The sequence below is a fragment of the Amblyomma mixtum genome, chromosome 10 (genome assembly GCF_055824585.1).
Source record: "Amblyomma mixtum isolate Tamu chromosome 10, ASM5582458v1, whole genome shotgun sequence".
Lineage (NCBI taxonomy): Eukaryota > Metazoa > Arthropoda > Arachnida > Ixodida > Ixodidae > Amblyomma > Amblyomma mixtum.
Window position 1 is genome coordinate 2,997,687 of NC_143021.1, and position 14,169 is coordinate 3,011,855.

Sequence of the window (14,169 nt, forward strand, 5' to 3'; positions counted from 1 at the left end):
CAGCATCCACCCAAACGGCAAACTGTTCCGCGCCATAGTGTTTGTGGAGCGCCCGAGCGCGAGCTCTGCGTCGGGGTTCGTGGTAAGTGGGGTGCATGTTTTTGGGGAGAGGTTTGATAAGTAGTTCGCGGTGAACATGGAGGGGGACCTGGAGCTGTGTGGGATCCGTGACTGGTAGGCGTATACCGAGGGTGTGTAGGATGTGTCTCCCGGTGGTGGTTCGCGCGAGACGTATGTATTGTGTCTGTCAGTAGGCCTCGATAAGTTCCCCTATCGTATTGTGTAGGCCTGGTTGAAGGAGTTTTTCGGTTGAGGTATTTAGGGGTAGGTGTAGTGCTGTCTTAAATGCTGTTAGAATCATGGCATCAAGGGTGGAGATTTCTGCGGCCTGGAGTTTCAGGTAGGGGAGCGTGAACCCAAGCAGCACACCAACAATGGACCGACGCTGGCATAATGCTGGTCAAAACCGGCTCGAAAGTCGTACCGACGTCGGCATTGGGGCAAAAAGTTACTTTTTCCAACCTTGGCCTGATGTTCGGACCAACACTGAACCGACATTCATGCCACTATCAGACCACTGTTCAGCCGCTCTACCAACACTGAACCGACATTCATGCCACTCTCAGACCACTGTTCAGCCGCTCTACCAACACTGAACCGACATTCATGCCACTCTCAGACCACTGTTCAGCCGCTCTACCAACACTGAACCGACATTCATGCCACTCTCAGACCACTGTTCAGCCGCTCTACCAACACTGAACCGACATTCACGCCGCTATTGTACCCACTTTCAGCCACTCTACCAACACTGAACCGACATTCATGCCACTATCAGACCACTGTTCAGCCGCTCTACCAACACTGAACCGACATTCATGCCGCTATTGTACCCACTTTCAACCGCTCTAACAACACTGAACCGACATTCATGCCACTATTGTACCCACTTTCAGCTGCTCTACCAACACCGGCTTGACATACCACAATTAGGCCACTGTTCAGCCTTTCTGCTAACGCTTGCCCGAAGTTTATGCCATTGCATTTCCAGTTCAGCGAATATTCACATTCCAGTTAATGTTCGCATTGGGAAAGCCATGGGTTTTGGCATTGCAAAGCTGCAATCATCTCTTCTATACACATGCACAACAAAATGAGGCAACGAAAGAATCCAACTGAGAAACTATTTATTAAATAATTAGGCACCGTGGCTGGGGACGCGCGGTTGCGCGAGTCCTGCGAGGCAGCGAGGGCCGCGCAGGAGGCGGGACCTTGGGAAGGAGCCAGGGCCGCGCGGGAGGAGGATTTCTGGGAGGTGGGGGCCGCTTGGGGAAGGGAGGGCACTGTGCTGGGGGCTGAAGCACAGGGGCTCGCAGTGGTTGCCAGGCCGGCAGCGGTACTTGGCAGAAACGCTTCGGCAAAACGCCTTTTGCGTCCGCCGCCACGGTCCACCGAACCTGGCAACCACTTCCTAATAAACCCCTGCGCTTCCACCACATCCGCCCCCGTCTTCTCACAGATGGCATCTGCATAAGATAAGCGTTCATTTTAGGCCAGCAGAAAAAGTTTGCTCGTTAACAGAAATCAAGATTATTTCAGCAACAGAGAAAACAGAAAAGGCCACAAGTACATGTTAACTCAAAGTGCGTGCCAAAATGAAAGGACTACAGTATCCAAATACAACTTGAGGAGAAAATCCACCTGAAAGCTCTTCTAACCAACTGTATAAAGCTGCTGCGACATCACGGTCAACCACTTTGCACTACTAACATATGGGAGCACAAATGGCTGGCAGATACAAGGCACGACTACGATCCATGACAAGAGATGGATGTGACTGATGGGAGGGCTTTCTTTGAAAGGCATCTGCTGACTCATATATCTTCAGATGCACATGGAAGAAAACTGCAGATGACTACCCCCATAAAAACAGTAACAAAATATTCACCTGTAATGAAAAAGAAAACTGGTAAAGTATCAACTGAAAAGAAGAAAAGAAAACAAAGCGCAGCAGAACCTGGTGCATGTTCTTCCACTCATCTTCTAAAATTCAGTTAAAAGCTACTGCAACAACATACCTGTTGCCACCTTGCATAACTTCAGGGCAATAAATGACCACTTGCCCTTGCGGCCATGGAGGCTGTACATCCTCTGTACAGCCACCCCCATGATGGCGGTCATTATGTTGGAGCCCACCTCCCTCAGGCCCTTGCCCCCCAGGCGGACCAGCTGCTTTCGCTGAAAAGAAACACCACAGGTGCACAAGCTATTAGGCACAAACATCAATTATAATTTCATTTAGTTTAGCAGAATCGAATAGCTAAGACAATTGTGTGACTACCTGTCAACAGCCCATGCGAGTACCTACAATCATAATGCATAATTTCTGTATGATACAATAGCTTGACTAGTTGCTACCAGCAGAAAGCACCACCACCAATATGGACATTCTTTTTTTTCCCAGTTTACTAAGAGCAGGGAAACTTTAGCGATTAAGCAAAGGTGGCCAACTCCTACCCATTATGCTTTGCATCTTGGACATTATTATATTATAACTATAATGCTTTTTGCAGATATCTATGTGCTGGATGTGTTTTCTCTGCACAGCCGTTACGCTAAAATTGATTTGGTTTGTAGAACAAGTTCCAAAGTGACTCAGGCTATGATGAGGGACACCATAGTGGAGGGCTCCGGAAGTTTCGACCACGTGGGGTCTTTAACATGCGCCACTGACATCACACTGCACACGGGCGCCTTGCTTTTCGCCTCCATGGAAAACTGGCCATCACGGCTCGGTTTGAACCCGAGTCTTTGGGTTCAGCAGTCGAGTGCCCTAACCACTGAGCCACCATGGCGGGGCTCACTACCCTGAAATTGAGCAGTCTAATTAATGCTATACAAAGGGCGCTTATTTAAATCCCCAAGCACCTGAGTAAAGCTGCGTGCTTAGCAACCACATTTAATTAAACGATGTTGCTTGTTTTTGGCAGCAGATTAAGTAATGAAATGTGCATAATGTGAGCAAAAGACAGGGAAGAGGTGGGTTAAAGCTGCCCCATTATTTGGGAAACCTAGCCGAAATTAAAGACGCACTGAGAGAGGACCAACTTCCAGCTGTGTTCACAGCAGTTCATGCAACAGTATATTAACCGAAAGCTCAGCTTCCTGTAAAACAGACCTTACAACATCCTTAATGTTAGCTACAAAGTCCACTGCTGAACTAAATTAAAACAGCACAACAATAAATGACAAATGTAAGGAAAATGAGAGGCTCGTTATGAGACACATACGAAGAAAGGCAGCCACAGGCAACAAAAGCATAGGGGATTTTTTTTTGCTGTTGATCGATGTAAAAGAATAATGTAATCACAGAAATATTTGACTGAGAAAAAAAATTTGTTGGAACCAAGTCTGTTATGCAACGACCGGCCACCGGCAGAGCTCTGGAAAACTACATCGAATGACATTGAGTGACACCATCTGAGAGCAACTGCCCCAAAAAAGCCTGTGACTGCACCGCCAAATACCAAGCTACTACAAGATGTGATAGGTGCAATGCTTCACACAGAACCAGCATCAGTAGCTTGGTTTGCTGTTTAGCGCTCCTTCTCGCCTAAACGCTCTGGTGCGACAGCAGTCTCGCAGGTGGCATTTTCTTTGCATTGCGTGGCTGAAACATGATGTGACAACTGGCACTTGCCGTAAGCAATACAGTCGATCCCGGATATATCGAACTCGAAGGGGATCGCGAAAAAGTTCGATATATCAATAATTCGAAATATAAAATATGCCTATTAGACGCTTATTTTAAAATTGCGCAAATCTCGGACAATTTCCCGGGATCGTAGCAAGTGGGAACTTACCGATTTATTCCTCTTAAGTCCACAAAAACGAAAGCACAACTCCACGATTAGCGCGCTTTATTTCGCAAGAAAAGTCAGTGAGCTTTGCTTGCCTCTTCCTCTGCACCATGCAGTTCATTAAGCTGTCCTCAAGCTTGTTGAGAGTATCCAAATGAGAAAGTCCAGTGCCCTCCATTGCGCCACAACAGCGATGAATGACGCTGAATGCGGATGCAAGTTCAGCCGCAGTGCATGGCGGCTGGGCCTCTTCGCACAATCTTCGTCACTGCTCGGGTCCGCTTCCTCGGTATCGATGATGTCAGCCACGATGTGAGCATCAGAAATTAGGGAGCTCCTTATGGCCATTCCCATTTCCTTTCGCACCCCCCACAAAGTTCCCATCACGTGACTAAGCGCAGCTGTCCAAGGCCAGCGCCGCGTGAACTCTTAGGAGAAGCCCATTTGCAGGAGCGCGCGCTAGTGGAAGAATCCCACTTCCAGGGTGGTGCATACTGGGAGAAGCGCACTTGCGGGGGCTCGGCATGGCACGGAGTTCGATATATCAAATATAGGGTGCACAGGAGTTCGATAAACGTAAACAAATTTGCTATAATTTTGCATGAGATTCCCAAGGGGATTCTACATCTGTTCGATATAGGCAATAATTCGATATATCCGGGTTCTATATATCCGGGATCGACTGTATTGCGAGCGCCACATGTTCAGCACTGCTACTGAGCCCAACAAATTGATAGGAGCCAAAGAGCAGATAAAGAGAGTCCCCTAACAGCTGTCCCGACACGTGATGCAGTTTTTGCAAGCTCTGCTACCGGCTGGGCATTGCGTACCACTTTTGCTTCGAACAGTAAATCTCACCACACAAGGAATCGACAGGGCGTTCCAGTGAACACTCTCAAAAATTCCTAAAGAAGCGCAAGTTCGATATGGGAAAACAATTTTTTTTTTGGAGGAACGATCTCTCAGCAGTGGTGGACATAATTTACTGCATAACTGTGCGTGTGTACCTGCAAATATTTCTTCTATTTTGAACTCCCTATTCTTCGGAATTCCTGAAAATGTTCACTGAAACAGCCAGTGTGTATATCAGCAAGCAACTTTCATGAACAAGACATTTACATTAACAAAACACACTGTGACAGCACACTCCAGCACAACAGTAGGAATTATATCTATGAAGAGCATGTTATTCACAGAGCACGGCATGCAAATACTCTTGGAGCTCAAGATTTCTTCACAAACCTCGGAATTACATTATGCATGCAATTCGTTAGTAGGCATTCATTTTTTCCAGACACGAATTATCAGAAACATTAAATCACCAGTCCAGCAGCCACGCTGTCGTCCTGGACGGCAGCTTCCACAGTGTCCAACTCCTCGGGGGAGAATGCGGGCAGTGCAAGGGTGGGAGGCGGTGGCGAGGGGGACACTGGCCGAGTCCTCTGCTCCAGCTGCCGGTCCGACCGCAGCAGCACGTGATCCTCCAGCCTTTGTAACCGCTGCATTAAGTCGCGCTGCTGCTGTCGGACCTCCAGCACCAGGCACATCAGCTTCAGCAGGGTAGCTGAAACTGAAGCAATCAACAATTTCAGTGAGAGCAGGGTTAACCTGGGCGCAATAATATCATTTGCGCACTGAGGTACAATAAAGAACAGTATGAGGCTAACAGTAGGCAGCAACACACTCTGTACTATGCTCCTAAACTTCCCCCAGTTTTTATCCTCCAGGACACTTCTAATTCATGTTCTATTCCTTGCTAGCCTAATTTAAATGCCATAAATGTCACCATGCACTGACAAACACCTAGGTGAAATGGAGCTGCTCTATGTGTGATAGCTAGCACAGAACCTGCAGCCTTGTTGTGTAAAGGACTTCTCAGTCTATGAGCTTCGCCAATTTTTACATTGCTTCATGGGCATTTCCACTGCTATTGCACCATGGCAGAGATGGCAGCAGTTAGTCGCAAATGGATTCTTCCAGTGTCATGAGAAGCATGTGCTAATAGAAGCGAGAAAGCAGAGCAGGCCTGTGCCCTTAATATAGCATTGCACCATTTGGAAAGTATTGCTCACGGCAAAACCCACATTGGCCAAAATGCTGGAGGTAGACATCTGTTCTAACTGCAAGTGCTGGCAGGGATCAATGCATTAAAACTGCAACAAAGATAGCCCTTATGGAATTATAGCCCTTAGCTGACAAGCGAAATGCAACAAAGAGGTGGACCAAATGTTTCTTGCTAGGCACAGGAGGTCCCAAACCGTTGAGAAATAAAACAAGGTCACATTTATCTCTTACCACGCATCCATTTTCTGCAGGCAAGACAAGACTAGGAGCCAGCTGATGTGCTCCACAAGGCAGTTAGGCTGTTCAGTTCTTTCCTAAGCAAGAGGTCCTCCTTCAGAGCATGCCACTATTATTGGCTGCTTATCTCCTTCAGCACCCTTTATGGGAGCTTTGTGATAGCGCAATTAATTTTTTTTCAGCACATTTCGCTGCATCCAAGGCACTGCATTGACTTCCAACCAGTAAACTTTTAAAATACTTTGAAAGACAATGAAAAATTACAATATGGGCCTTGCTGACCAACCGCGACCAAGCGACCAAATTATGCTGGTAAGGAAACAAATGCACAGAACATGGGACTACTGTGTAGAGTGCAATTCGTAGGAGTGGCTTCCTGGTGGTGATGTAGGCCGAGAGAGGCAACAGAAATGCCAGGATCCAAAAGAACCCAACAAAAGCACAACATACAGCTCTTGGGAAGGGCACACAACAACCACTCCACTATGAATCACAAGAGGAGAAAGCAATGGAAGTACTAGGTTGTAAATTCCAGTACCACTTCAGTTCATACAATGGTTTTTGAGAAATACATGTGATGATTTTCAGAGTGACCCCTTTCAAAGCACATAGTTTGAAACTAGAAATGTGCTCCTAGCACCGTTTCAAGAGCCACTGAGGAGAACTCCGTGCAAATATCTTCCTGAATAAGTATATTCTCTAGGTCTTTCTGGGCCTGTTGACTGCTGCTCGGCAGCAGCAGGTACAATGAGAAATTTAAAATTTGCTCTGTTTTTCTTTAAGGCAAAGCAGATCTAGCTTCTATATTTTGTTGTGTCACTTGATACTAGACAAAATAGGAGTGTAATTAAAAGAAAGGAACACAGTGAAAAGACGGGACAAGCAGCATTTGTTCTGTCCTCTCACTGTGTCCCCATGTTTGGCTTGCATTTCTCTTTTTGCACAAAAGTAAACAAAGTGAAAATCTCACCATCAACAGTCCCAGCTGTCGACCCCTCCAGCTTGCTGGGTGGCGCACTGTTTTCGTTCACGCTCTCCCCAGCGTGATTCAGCGGGGCTGGAGATGAACATGCGTCATTGATGGCAATCCAGGAAGTACAGAACACACTACTGTGTACAACCACAATGTCACATTTCTATCCTAATTGAATGCAGAAACGCTACTTCAGGATATTTTTGGAGAAGGGACAGAACAGTTGCATGGCCAGGCTGTTTTTCATACAGGTGATCTTTTTAAAACACAATAGACACAAAATTACGAAGTTCAGAAACAAATTCCTGGTTATATAGAGATGCCCCCCAGGCAATAGTAACACTTCCTTTGGCCCAAAAGATATTTTAATTTGGTTTCAATCACAGGCTGTACAAAGACTTCATAATTCAAAACCCATCAAAACCGACACCTCCATGACAAGTAGTTGACGTGACAAACAATGTCACATCATGCAGATACCTATGACACATAAAAGAACGTTGTGATCCGACTGCGGCGGCGCGTTTCGATGGAGGCGAAACGCAAGAGGTGCCCGTGTGCTGTGCGATGTCAGTGCACGTTAAAGATCCCCAGTCGGCTGAAATTATCCCATGGCGCTACGGCACCTCCTTCTTCCTTTCTTCTCACACTCCCTCCTTTATCCCTTCTCTTATGAATGTCCACCGAAATGCGAGAGAATTACTGCACCACTTTCTTTCCTGAAAAATCAGTTTTCAATTTTTTAAATATGTGTCTATAGTACTTCAATAATTACATTTCTCATGCACCAGCATGGTGCATTGGTACCGTATTTTCCGGTGTATAAGACGCGGCTTTTTTCAAAAATCTTGCTGGTGCGTCCTATACAAGGGTGCGTCTTATATGCGAATTTTTCGTTTTTTTTTTTTAGAGAGTTCAGAAATTACTCAGGTTCATGTTCAAGCCTTTTTTACCGAAAAAATATCACTAGCAATGAAGCGGTTGTAACACGGTTAATACTTCAATACGGGGACCACCGTGCGCAACTTTTTTTAGGTGAACTTTATCATGAAACGACGGGGATGACGACTTCCGGGATCACAAACACACCACCGTTTCGGAGGCCCCAAGCAAAAGTAATGTGAAATGCCAAAAGATGACGACAATCACGCTTCTCGCCATTGTCAAGACAAGCCAGGACAAGCCGGCGTTCTTTTTTCAGCCACCCTTTGCCACTTTGTTTGCTCCATGTACGTCGTGCGAAGAGAATATTTCAGTCGCGTTGCCACCAGAAATGGGTGAACTTTTTGATAGCGCATCCGAAGGTGAAGACTTCCAAGGTTTTAAGTAGAAATAAAATGTTCTTATGGACATGTGGGAGAGTTTTTTTTGTTTTTCTTTCTTTTTTTCCAAAACGTGGGCAGGAATGGCGTGAGTGTTGCCTTTTTCGACCACTTAGCGTTGCTTAAGAATTTCTCACAAGTACGGTGAATTTCGTGATGGTCGTGCAAGCGTGTTTAATTGATCCTCACTAGCCCAACTGGGAAAACTGGGGTGCGTCTTATATAGCAACTTTTTCAATTACAGCCTGCATATATGGCGGGTGCGTCTTATACACTGGAAAATACGGTACATTTAAGGACACAAAAGAAACTGTCATGGCGAAACCAAACACAGAGAGCAGAATATATGTCATGTGAATAGAAACCTGTTCGCAGTACTGTTAACGTGGGTAAGAGAGTTTGCCACGAAATGGTTACTGGCAGAATCACTGCTGATCTGAGAGCATGGCAAATGTAAAAAGCTGATGCCAAGTCTGAGCACGTTCCATTTCTCTGCAAGTGCAATTAGCTACGGTGGAGTTTTTTTCCCAGATTTTGCAAGCATACTACCATAAATCCCCAATCAAAACTAACACAATGTCGACCTTACATTAAATAGAAATGAGAAATGGTGTTTTAGTTTTAAGGCGGTTAACATCCAAAGGCGACTCAGGCTATGAGGGACGCCGTAGTGAAGGGCTCCGGAAATTTCGACCACCTGGGGTTCTTCAACGTGCACTGACATCGCACAGCACACGGGCCTCTAGAATTTCGCCTCCATCAAAATTCGACCGCCTTGGCCGGGATCGTACCCGCGTCTTTCGGGTCAGCAGCCGAGCGCCATAACCACTGAGCCACCGCGGCGGCTTAACAAATGAGAATTCATGTCTTACGTGGTGACGGCAGCTGTACAACATCGTTGTGGCCCTCATTTCCTAAAAAAGAATTGCACATGAACGTCTTGTTGAGTATGCAAAATAATTTCTCATCAATAAAGAAATATGAGAATTTCAATTACCAGAAACTGCCGAGCTTTCTAGGGCTGAAGTGAACTCGTAGCGCCGCACCTTTTTTTCGGCGCTCTTGTAGGATCCTGCAAACATTCTCAATATCTCGACAAAAACCATGTCATCTCCAAGCAACAGTATGGATTTCAAAAAAACAAAACAACTGAGGCCGCCTTACTGGAAATCAAAGAAAAGCTAATTGAAAACATAGAAAATAAACTGCTAACAGTTGGCATATTCCTTGATATGAGGAAAGCGTTTGACTCGGTTAACCATAAGATATTGCTTGAAAAAATGCATTGTTATGGAATACGCGGTGTTCCTTTAACCTTATTTGCTAGCTACCTTGACAACCGATCTCAAACAACTATCATTAACGGTATTTCATCTGGGATCGGTCAGATTGTGTCTGGTGCGCCACAGGGCTCCGTTCTAGGACCAACGTTGTTCTTATTATATATTAATGATATCGTCAACCTTCATCCAGCAGACAACATTATAATCTATGCAGACGATACTAACGTATTTTTTTCAGGACAAGATAGTAATATTTTGCAAGCAGCCTCCAATAGTTGGTTATCCCAATTGTCTGTTTGGTTAAAATCAAATAGGTTAGAACTTAATGTCAGGAAAACAAAGTACATACTGTTTAGAGCCAAAAATAAGGAAGTTCCGAACAACTTCCAAATTCACTTCGAGCAAGCTCCTATAACTCGTGTCAGCTCTACAATGTTCCTTGGAGTCATTTTTGAAGAACATTTACTCTGGACAGATCGTGTAAACTACGTTTGCACTAAAATGGCTCGCTCTGTTGGTATCCTAAATAAATTTCGCACAATACTGCCTCGAAAATTCAAACTACAAATTTATTTCTCTCTAGTCTTTTCGCATGTACAATATTGTTTGTTGATCTGGGGAACGACTACCTCAACCAATTTTGTGAAAGTACTTACTTTACAAAAAAGAGCTGTACGAGCGATTGATAACTTACATTACAGTGAGAGCACGGGTCCTTCCTTCCTCAACCATAGACTGCTAACCATCACGGCCGCTTACCACAAGAAGCTTGCTGTTTATATCAGAAACCTTATGAAAGGAAACTGGCAGACTTTCGAGAGCACATATTTAATTGCCCAAACAGCATACAGTCTTAGGCACCCTCAATACCATGCACCAAAATCTCGTACAAACTATGGGTTCCAAAAACTAACTCACATAATTCCTCATAATTAAACACGTATCCATACTTAACAGAATTGTCGCTACAAAATATGTCCGAGGGCTGCTTTGCTGACTTGATGCCCGTTCAGCTGCCTGTATAGCAACACTCAGGCCAACAGACTATCAGTTTGAAAGCCTGTGAAACACTCATGTGGCAGAGGCATTGTTTTATTTACAATTAAAAGTGTGATTCTGGTTTCTAGGATTTAACAGCTTTAAGCTATGAAGAATGACGTAGCGGAAGACTCCAGATTAATTTAGACCACATGGGGTTGTTTAACATGCACTGATATTACAGAGCACAAGCGCATTCTGCACTGCTCCATTTCACCACAGACAGGATGTAACCTGGGCCCTCGGCTCAGCAGCATGGACCACTCAGCTACTGCGACAGGCTAACAATTCAAACTGAACTAAATGTAAACAGCTGGATGAGTTGGTTCTGAATTTGCATTATGAAACACTGTCTCAGTGCACAACAAAAAATGGATGAGGAAAGAGCACACAACGCAAAGCATCAATTGATGTCTGGCATTTGTATTGTGTGCTCTTTCCTTGTCTGTGCTTTTTGTGTGCCAAAAAATGTTTCATAATGCAAAAAAAAAAAATTACCATACTAAACCTTTCTGTACTAAATATTATTAAGCATACTGAGTGCAGCACTAATTCTGGGAACTACAGGTCTTCAAAAACAAGGCACTAATGAGTTTCAGATGTAGTTCATCAGCTTACAAGTGCAATAGCTAACAGTTCATTCTGCTCCTCTTTTTGACAGCTGGCTAAGCGGTGGTTATCAACATGACTTCTTAGTCGTAATTTAGCCATGCAGAGGTGCAGACTCACAGAATCTAGCAAAGAGGCCTTTACAATCGCTGATGAAGCTACCATCAATATGTCTACAATAAGACTACTTATGGCAAGTGGTAACGACGACCACTGGGCAACGCATCCACTCCCCTCCGAGAGCTGGCTCGGCCTCAGCTTTTGCGAGCCGCGTCACCTCCGAGCTCCTGGCCACAGGCCAGTAGCACTCTTCTTTTGTCTCTGTGAGCCATCCGACAGGAATGACTGCAAGGCAGTCGTCCTCAAGAGGAAACTTCACCACAGCGAATGGTTTTGACATGCTGCACAGAGGAAACACAACAAAAGATTAATGGGCAAACAAGGATTTTTACCAGACACTCTCTGTGCCATTCTCTACTGGCACTTGCCTGTTTGGGTGCCGAAAACTTCACACTACCATGACAACTGACAGGTACTCTTACAACCATCTCGTTCTACTTCGCAACGCACTTCTGAACTTTCATGAGTTGAGAGTTACAAGTGTCACGAGCGCCTGCAATTTGGGACTTATTTAAACAATATTTCTGTGCCTGCTGTCATGTGAAACAAATAACAGCCAGCAATAGTGGCGTGCAACTTCACTGCATTGAACATCAAACTGAGTGCAGTCTACCAGGAGCATAGTGATGAAAAAAGAAACCAGTAAAACGCAAGATTGACCAAATGAGGAAGAGAGAAAACAAGCGCGTTCAATTAGCGAGCTCGAAACTAGCACTCGCTATATGTAGAGTCACACTGATCTAGACTTTGTAATACAAGGCTCTGAGTAGCGGGAAGGGACACACATAAATAAAAAGTACTCTCAATTTTTTTTCTGTAACCGATCACTGGCAGGAGCAGCATTACTTCTGGCAGTACAGAAGAATTGTGTTCATTCATCCTGTTCTTGTCACATTTCTCTCATCGCACGGAGACTCGCAACGCAACAATGTCAACACTGCCATGGAAGCATTTGTCAATCAAGCACAAGGCATGCAGGCTGCGACTCTATGACGTCTGACATGCATGCCTGAACCAAGCGATTAGCCTCACAAAAGCAAAAATTGGCGATGAAAAACACTCAACTGCATCGCACGTGGCAACTGGTTGGTCATGGGGGGCGCCGCAGAGAACGGCTCCGGAAATTTCGACCACCTGGGGTTCTTTAGAGTGCACCGATATCGCGCACAGTACACGGGCCTCTAGAATTTCGCCTCCATCGAAATTCGACCGCCGCAGCCGGGATCGAACCCGCGTATTTCGAGTCAGCAGCCGAGCGCCGTAACCACGTGACGACTGTCATTGCGATCATGATCATATCATCTATACACGTACATAAATGTACGATGTGCCGAGAAACAAACCCTCTCAGAAGCAATGCGCCAACAAGATTTGCCGGGATAGTGCGTTCACCCTGATGAAGGAACACACAAACACACACGACATTTAGAAGCGCTTCCCTTCGTGTACGTGTGTGTTACTTCATATTACCCCAACCCTTACAAGCAGTTACACCTTGCAATGCGCCGCTGAGTTAATCAAAAGACAACTGCTGACAGATGCCTACAGACAAGTTAGATAAAGGGGCGACACACGAGGCGTGCTCATTGTCCTCACTCTTGACAAGTTCACAAGTAAATATTAGCTGACAACTAACATGAAAGGGAAAAAAGGACAGAATGTATACTTACGCAAGCAGTGCCTCCTGGTTCCCCTCGGTGACTCACGCGTGCCGCCACCAAACTTCAAAAAGCTTGAAGAAATAAAAATTCACAAGAGCGCTTTGCTGCCAAACGTCCAAACGAAATGACCACAAGCTATGGATTGGGATTGGCTTGGAACGTACGTGGGAGCGAGAGCGGATGCCTACGTTTATGCGTAAAGCGGTGTTTAGTTTCGAAAAATTTCTTTGAAGCTTAGTGTTGACAACACCGCCAAGAATAATTTTTATCAATTTTTTTACACTTCAATTTATTAATGAGCAAAAGATCTTATTTTACGCGACAGCTAAGATGAAATGGCATGGCTACTTTTGACTACTTTCAGCTCAAGTTTTGGCTCCTTTTAAAATGTTCCCAACGGCAACCCTGCCCGCGAGTCATGCCGCGAGTGCTCGCGCTTGTTTTTCTTTTGTGGTGTGGAGGTGTTGGTCGTACTGCCTGTCTGCTGTCCCTTTGTGCGGCTGTTGCGGTCCTCGTCTTTCACCGCAAAGCTTCTGCATTTCGCCATGAATGCAAAGCAACGCAAGTACCGTATCGTTGAAAAAGAATACCGTGAGATCTTGCAAGATCTCGGTATTTCACAACGGCCGGTCGCATCTACGTCTTCAAGCTTGGATCAAGGCGGCAGGACACGATCGCACTCCGAAACATCAGTCGACGTACGCACCCCCCAACTCTTGCTACCGTCCGAAGCAACCACGCGACGCAGAAGCGAAGTGCGCGCTGAAGACGCGTGATTGAAATCTATGACCGTAATCAATATGAAGACGATTAACCGATAGCGATTAATACGTCCCTATCGAAAAATCTCGTATATATGTGTCATATGTGTCTGGTTCATACGAGATTATGGAATATCTCGTATGATTATGGAATATCTCGTATGTGTCATATGACACATATGACACATATGTGTCATATGTGTCTGGTTTGCAATTTTTGGGAAAGGAAAGGGAAGGGCTG

The 14,169-nt window shown here is 45.2% G+C and overlaps 1 protein-coding gene across 2 annotated transcripts; it reads right to left on the bottom strand.

Annotated features, from left to right (window-relative positions):
• Window positions 1–957: 957 nt before the first annotated feature.
• Window positions 958–13,749, bottom strand: LOC149324995 (uncharacterized). 2 transcript variants are annotated; one of them, XM_089563217.1, is made up of 7 exons: window positions 13,177–13,749; window positions 9,454–11,787; window positions 9,329–9,370; window positions 7,132–7,218; window positions 5,183–5,430; window positions 2,124–2,238; window positions 958–1,526 (listed from the first exon to the last, which is right to left on the bottom strand). In XM_089563217.1, the coding sequence occupies exons 2-7, from the start codon at window positions 9,560–9,562 to the stop codon at window positions 1,075–1,077; spliced, it is 1,053 nt and encodes a 350-aa protein (XP_089419343.1). In that variant the 5' UTR covers window positions 9,563–11,787; window positions 13,177–13,749; the 3' UTR covers window positions 958–1,074. The 2 variants fall into 2 exon arrangements, with proteins under 2 accessions (XP_089419343.1, XP_089419342.1); XM_089563216.1 differs by having other exon boundaries at window positions 2,079–2,238.
• Window positions 13,750–14,169: the final 420 nt, after the last annotated feature.

Excerpts from the sequence above, each read along its gene's own strand:
- LOC149324995 (XM_089563216.1), bottom strand. The coding sequence starts at position 9,562 with ATGGTTTTTGTCGAGATATTGAGAATGTTTGCAGGATCCTACAAGAGC. Across the intron at positions 5,431-7,131 it reads GACAGCTGGGACTGTTGATG|TTTCAGCTACCCTGCTGAAG; the intron begins GTGAGATTTTCA and ends TGATTGCTTCAG. Across the intron at positions 2,239-5,182 it reads ACAGCGTGGCTGCTGGACTG|CGAAAGCAGCTGGTCCGCCT; the intron begins GTGATTTAATGT and ends GTTTCTTTTCAG.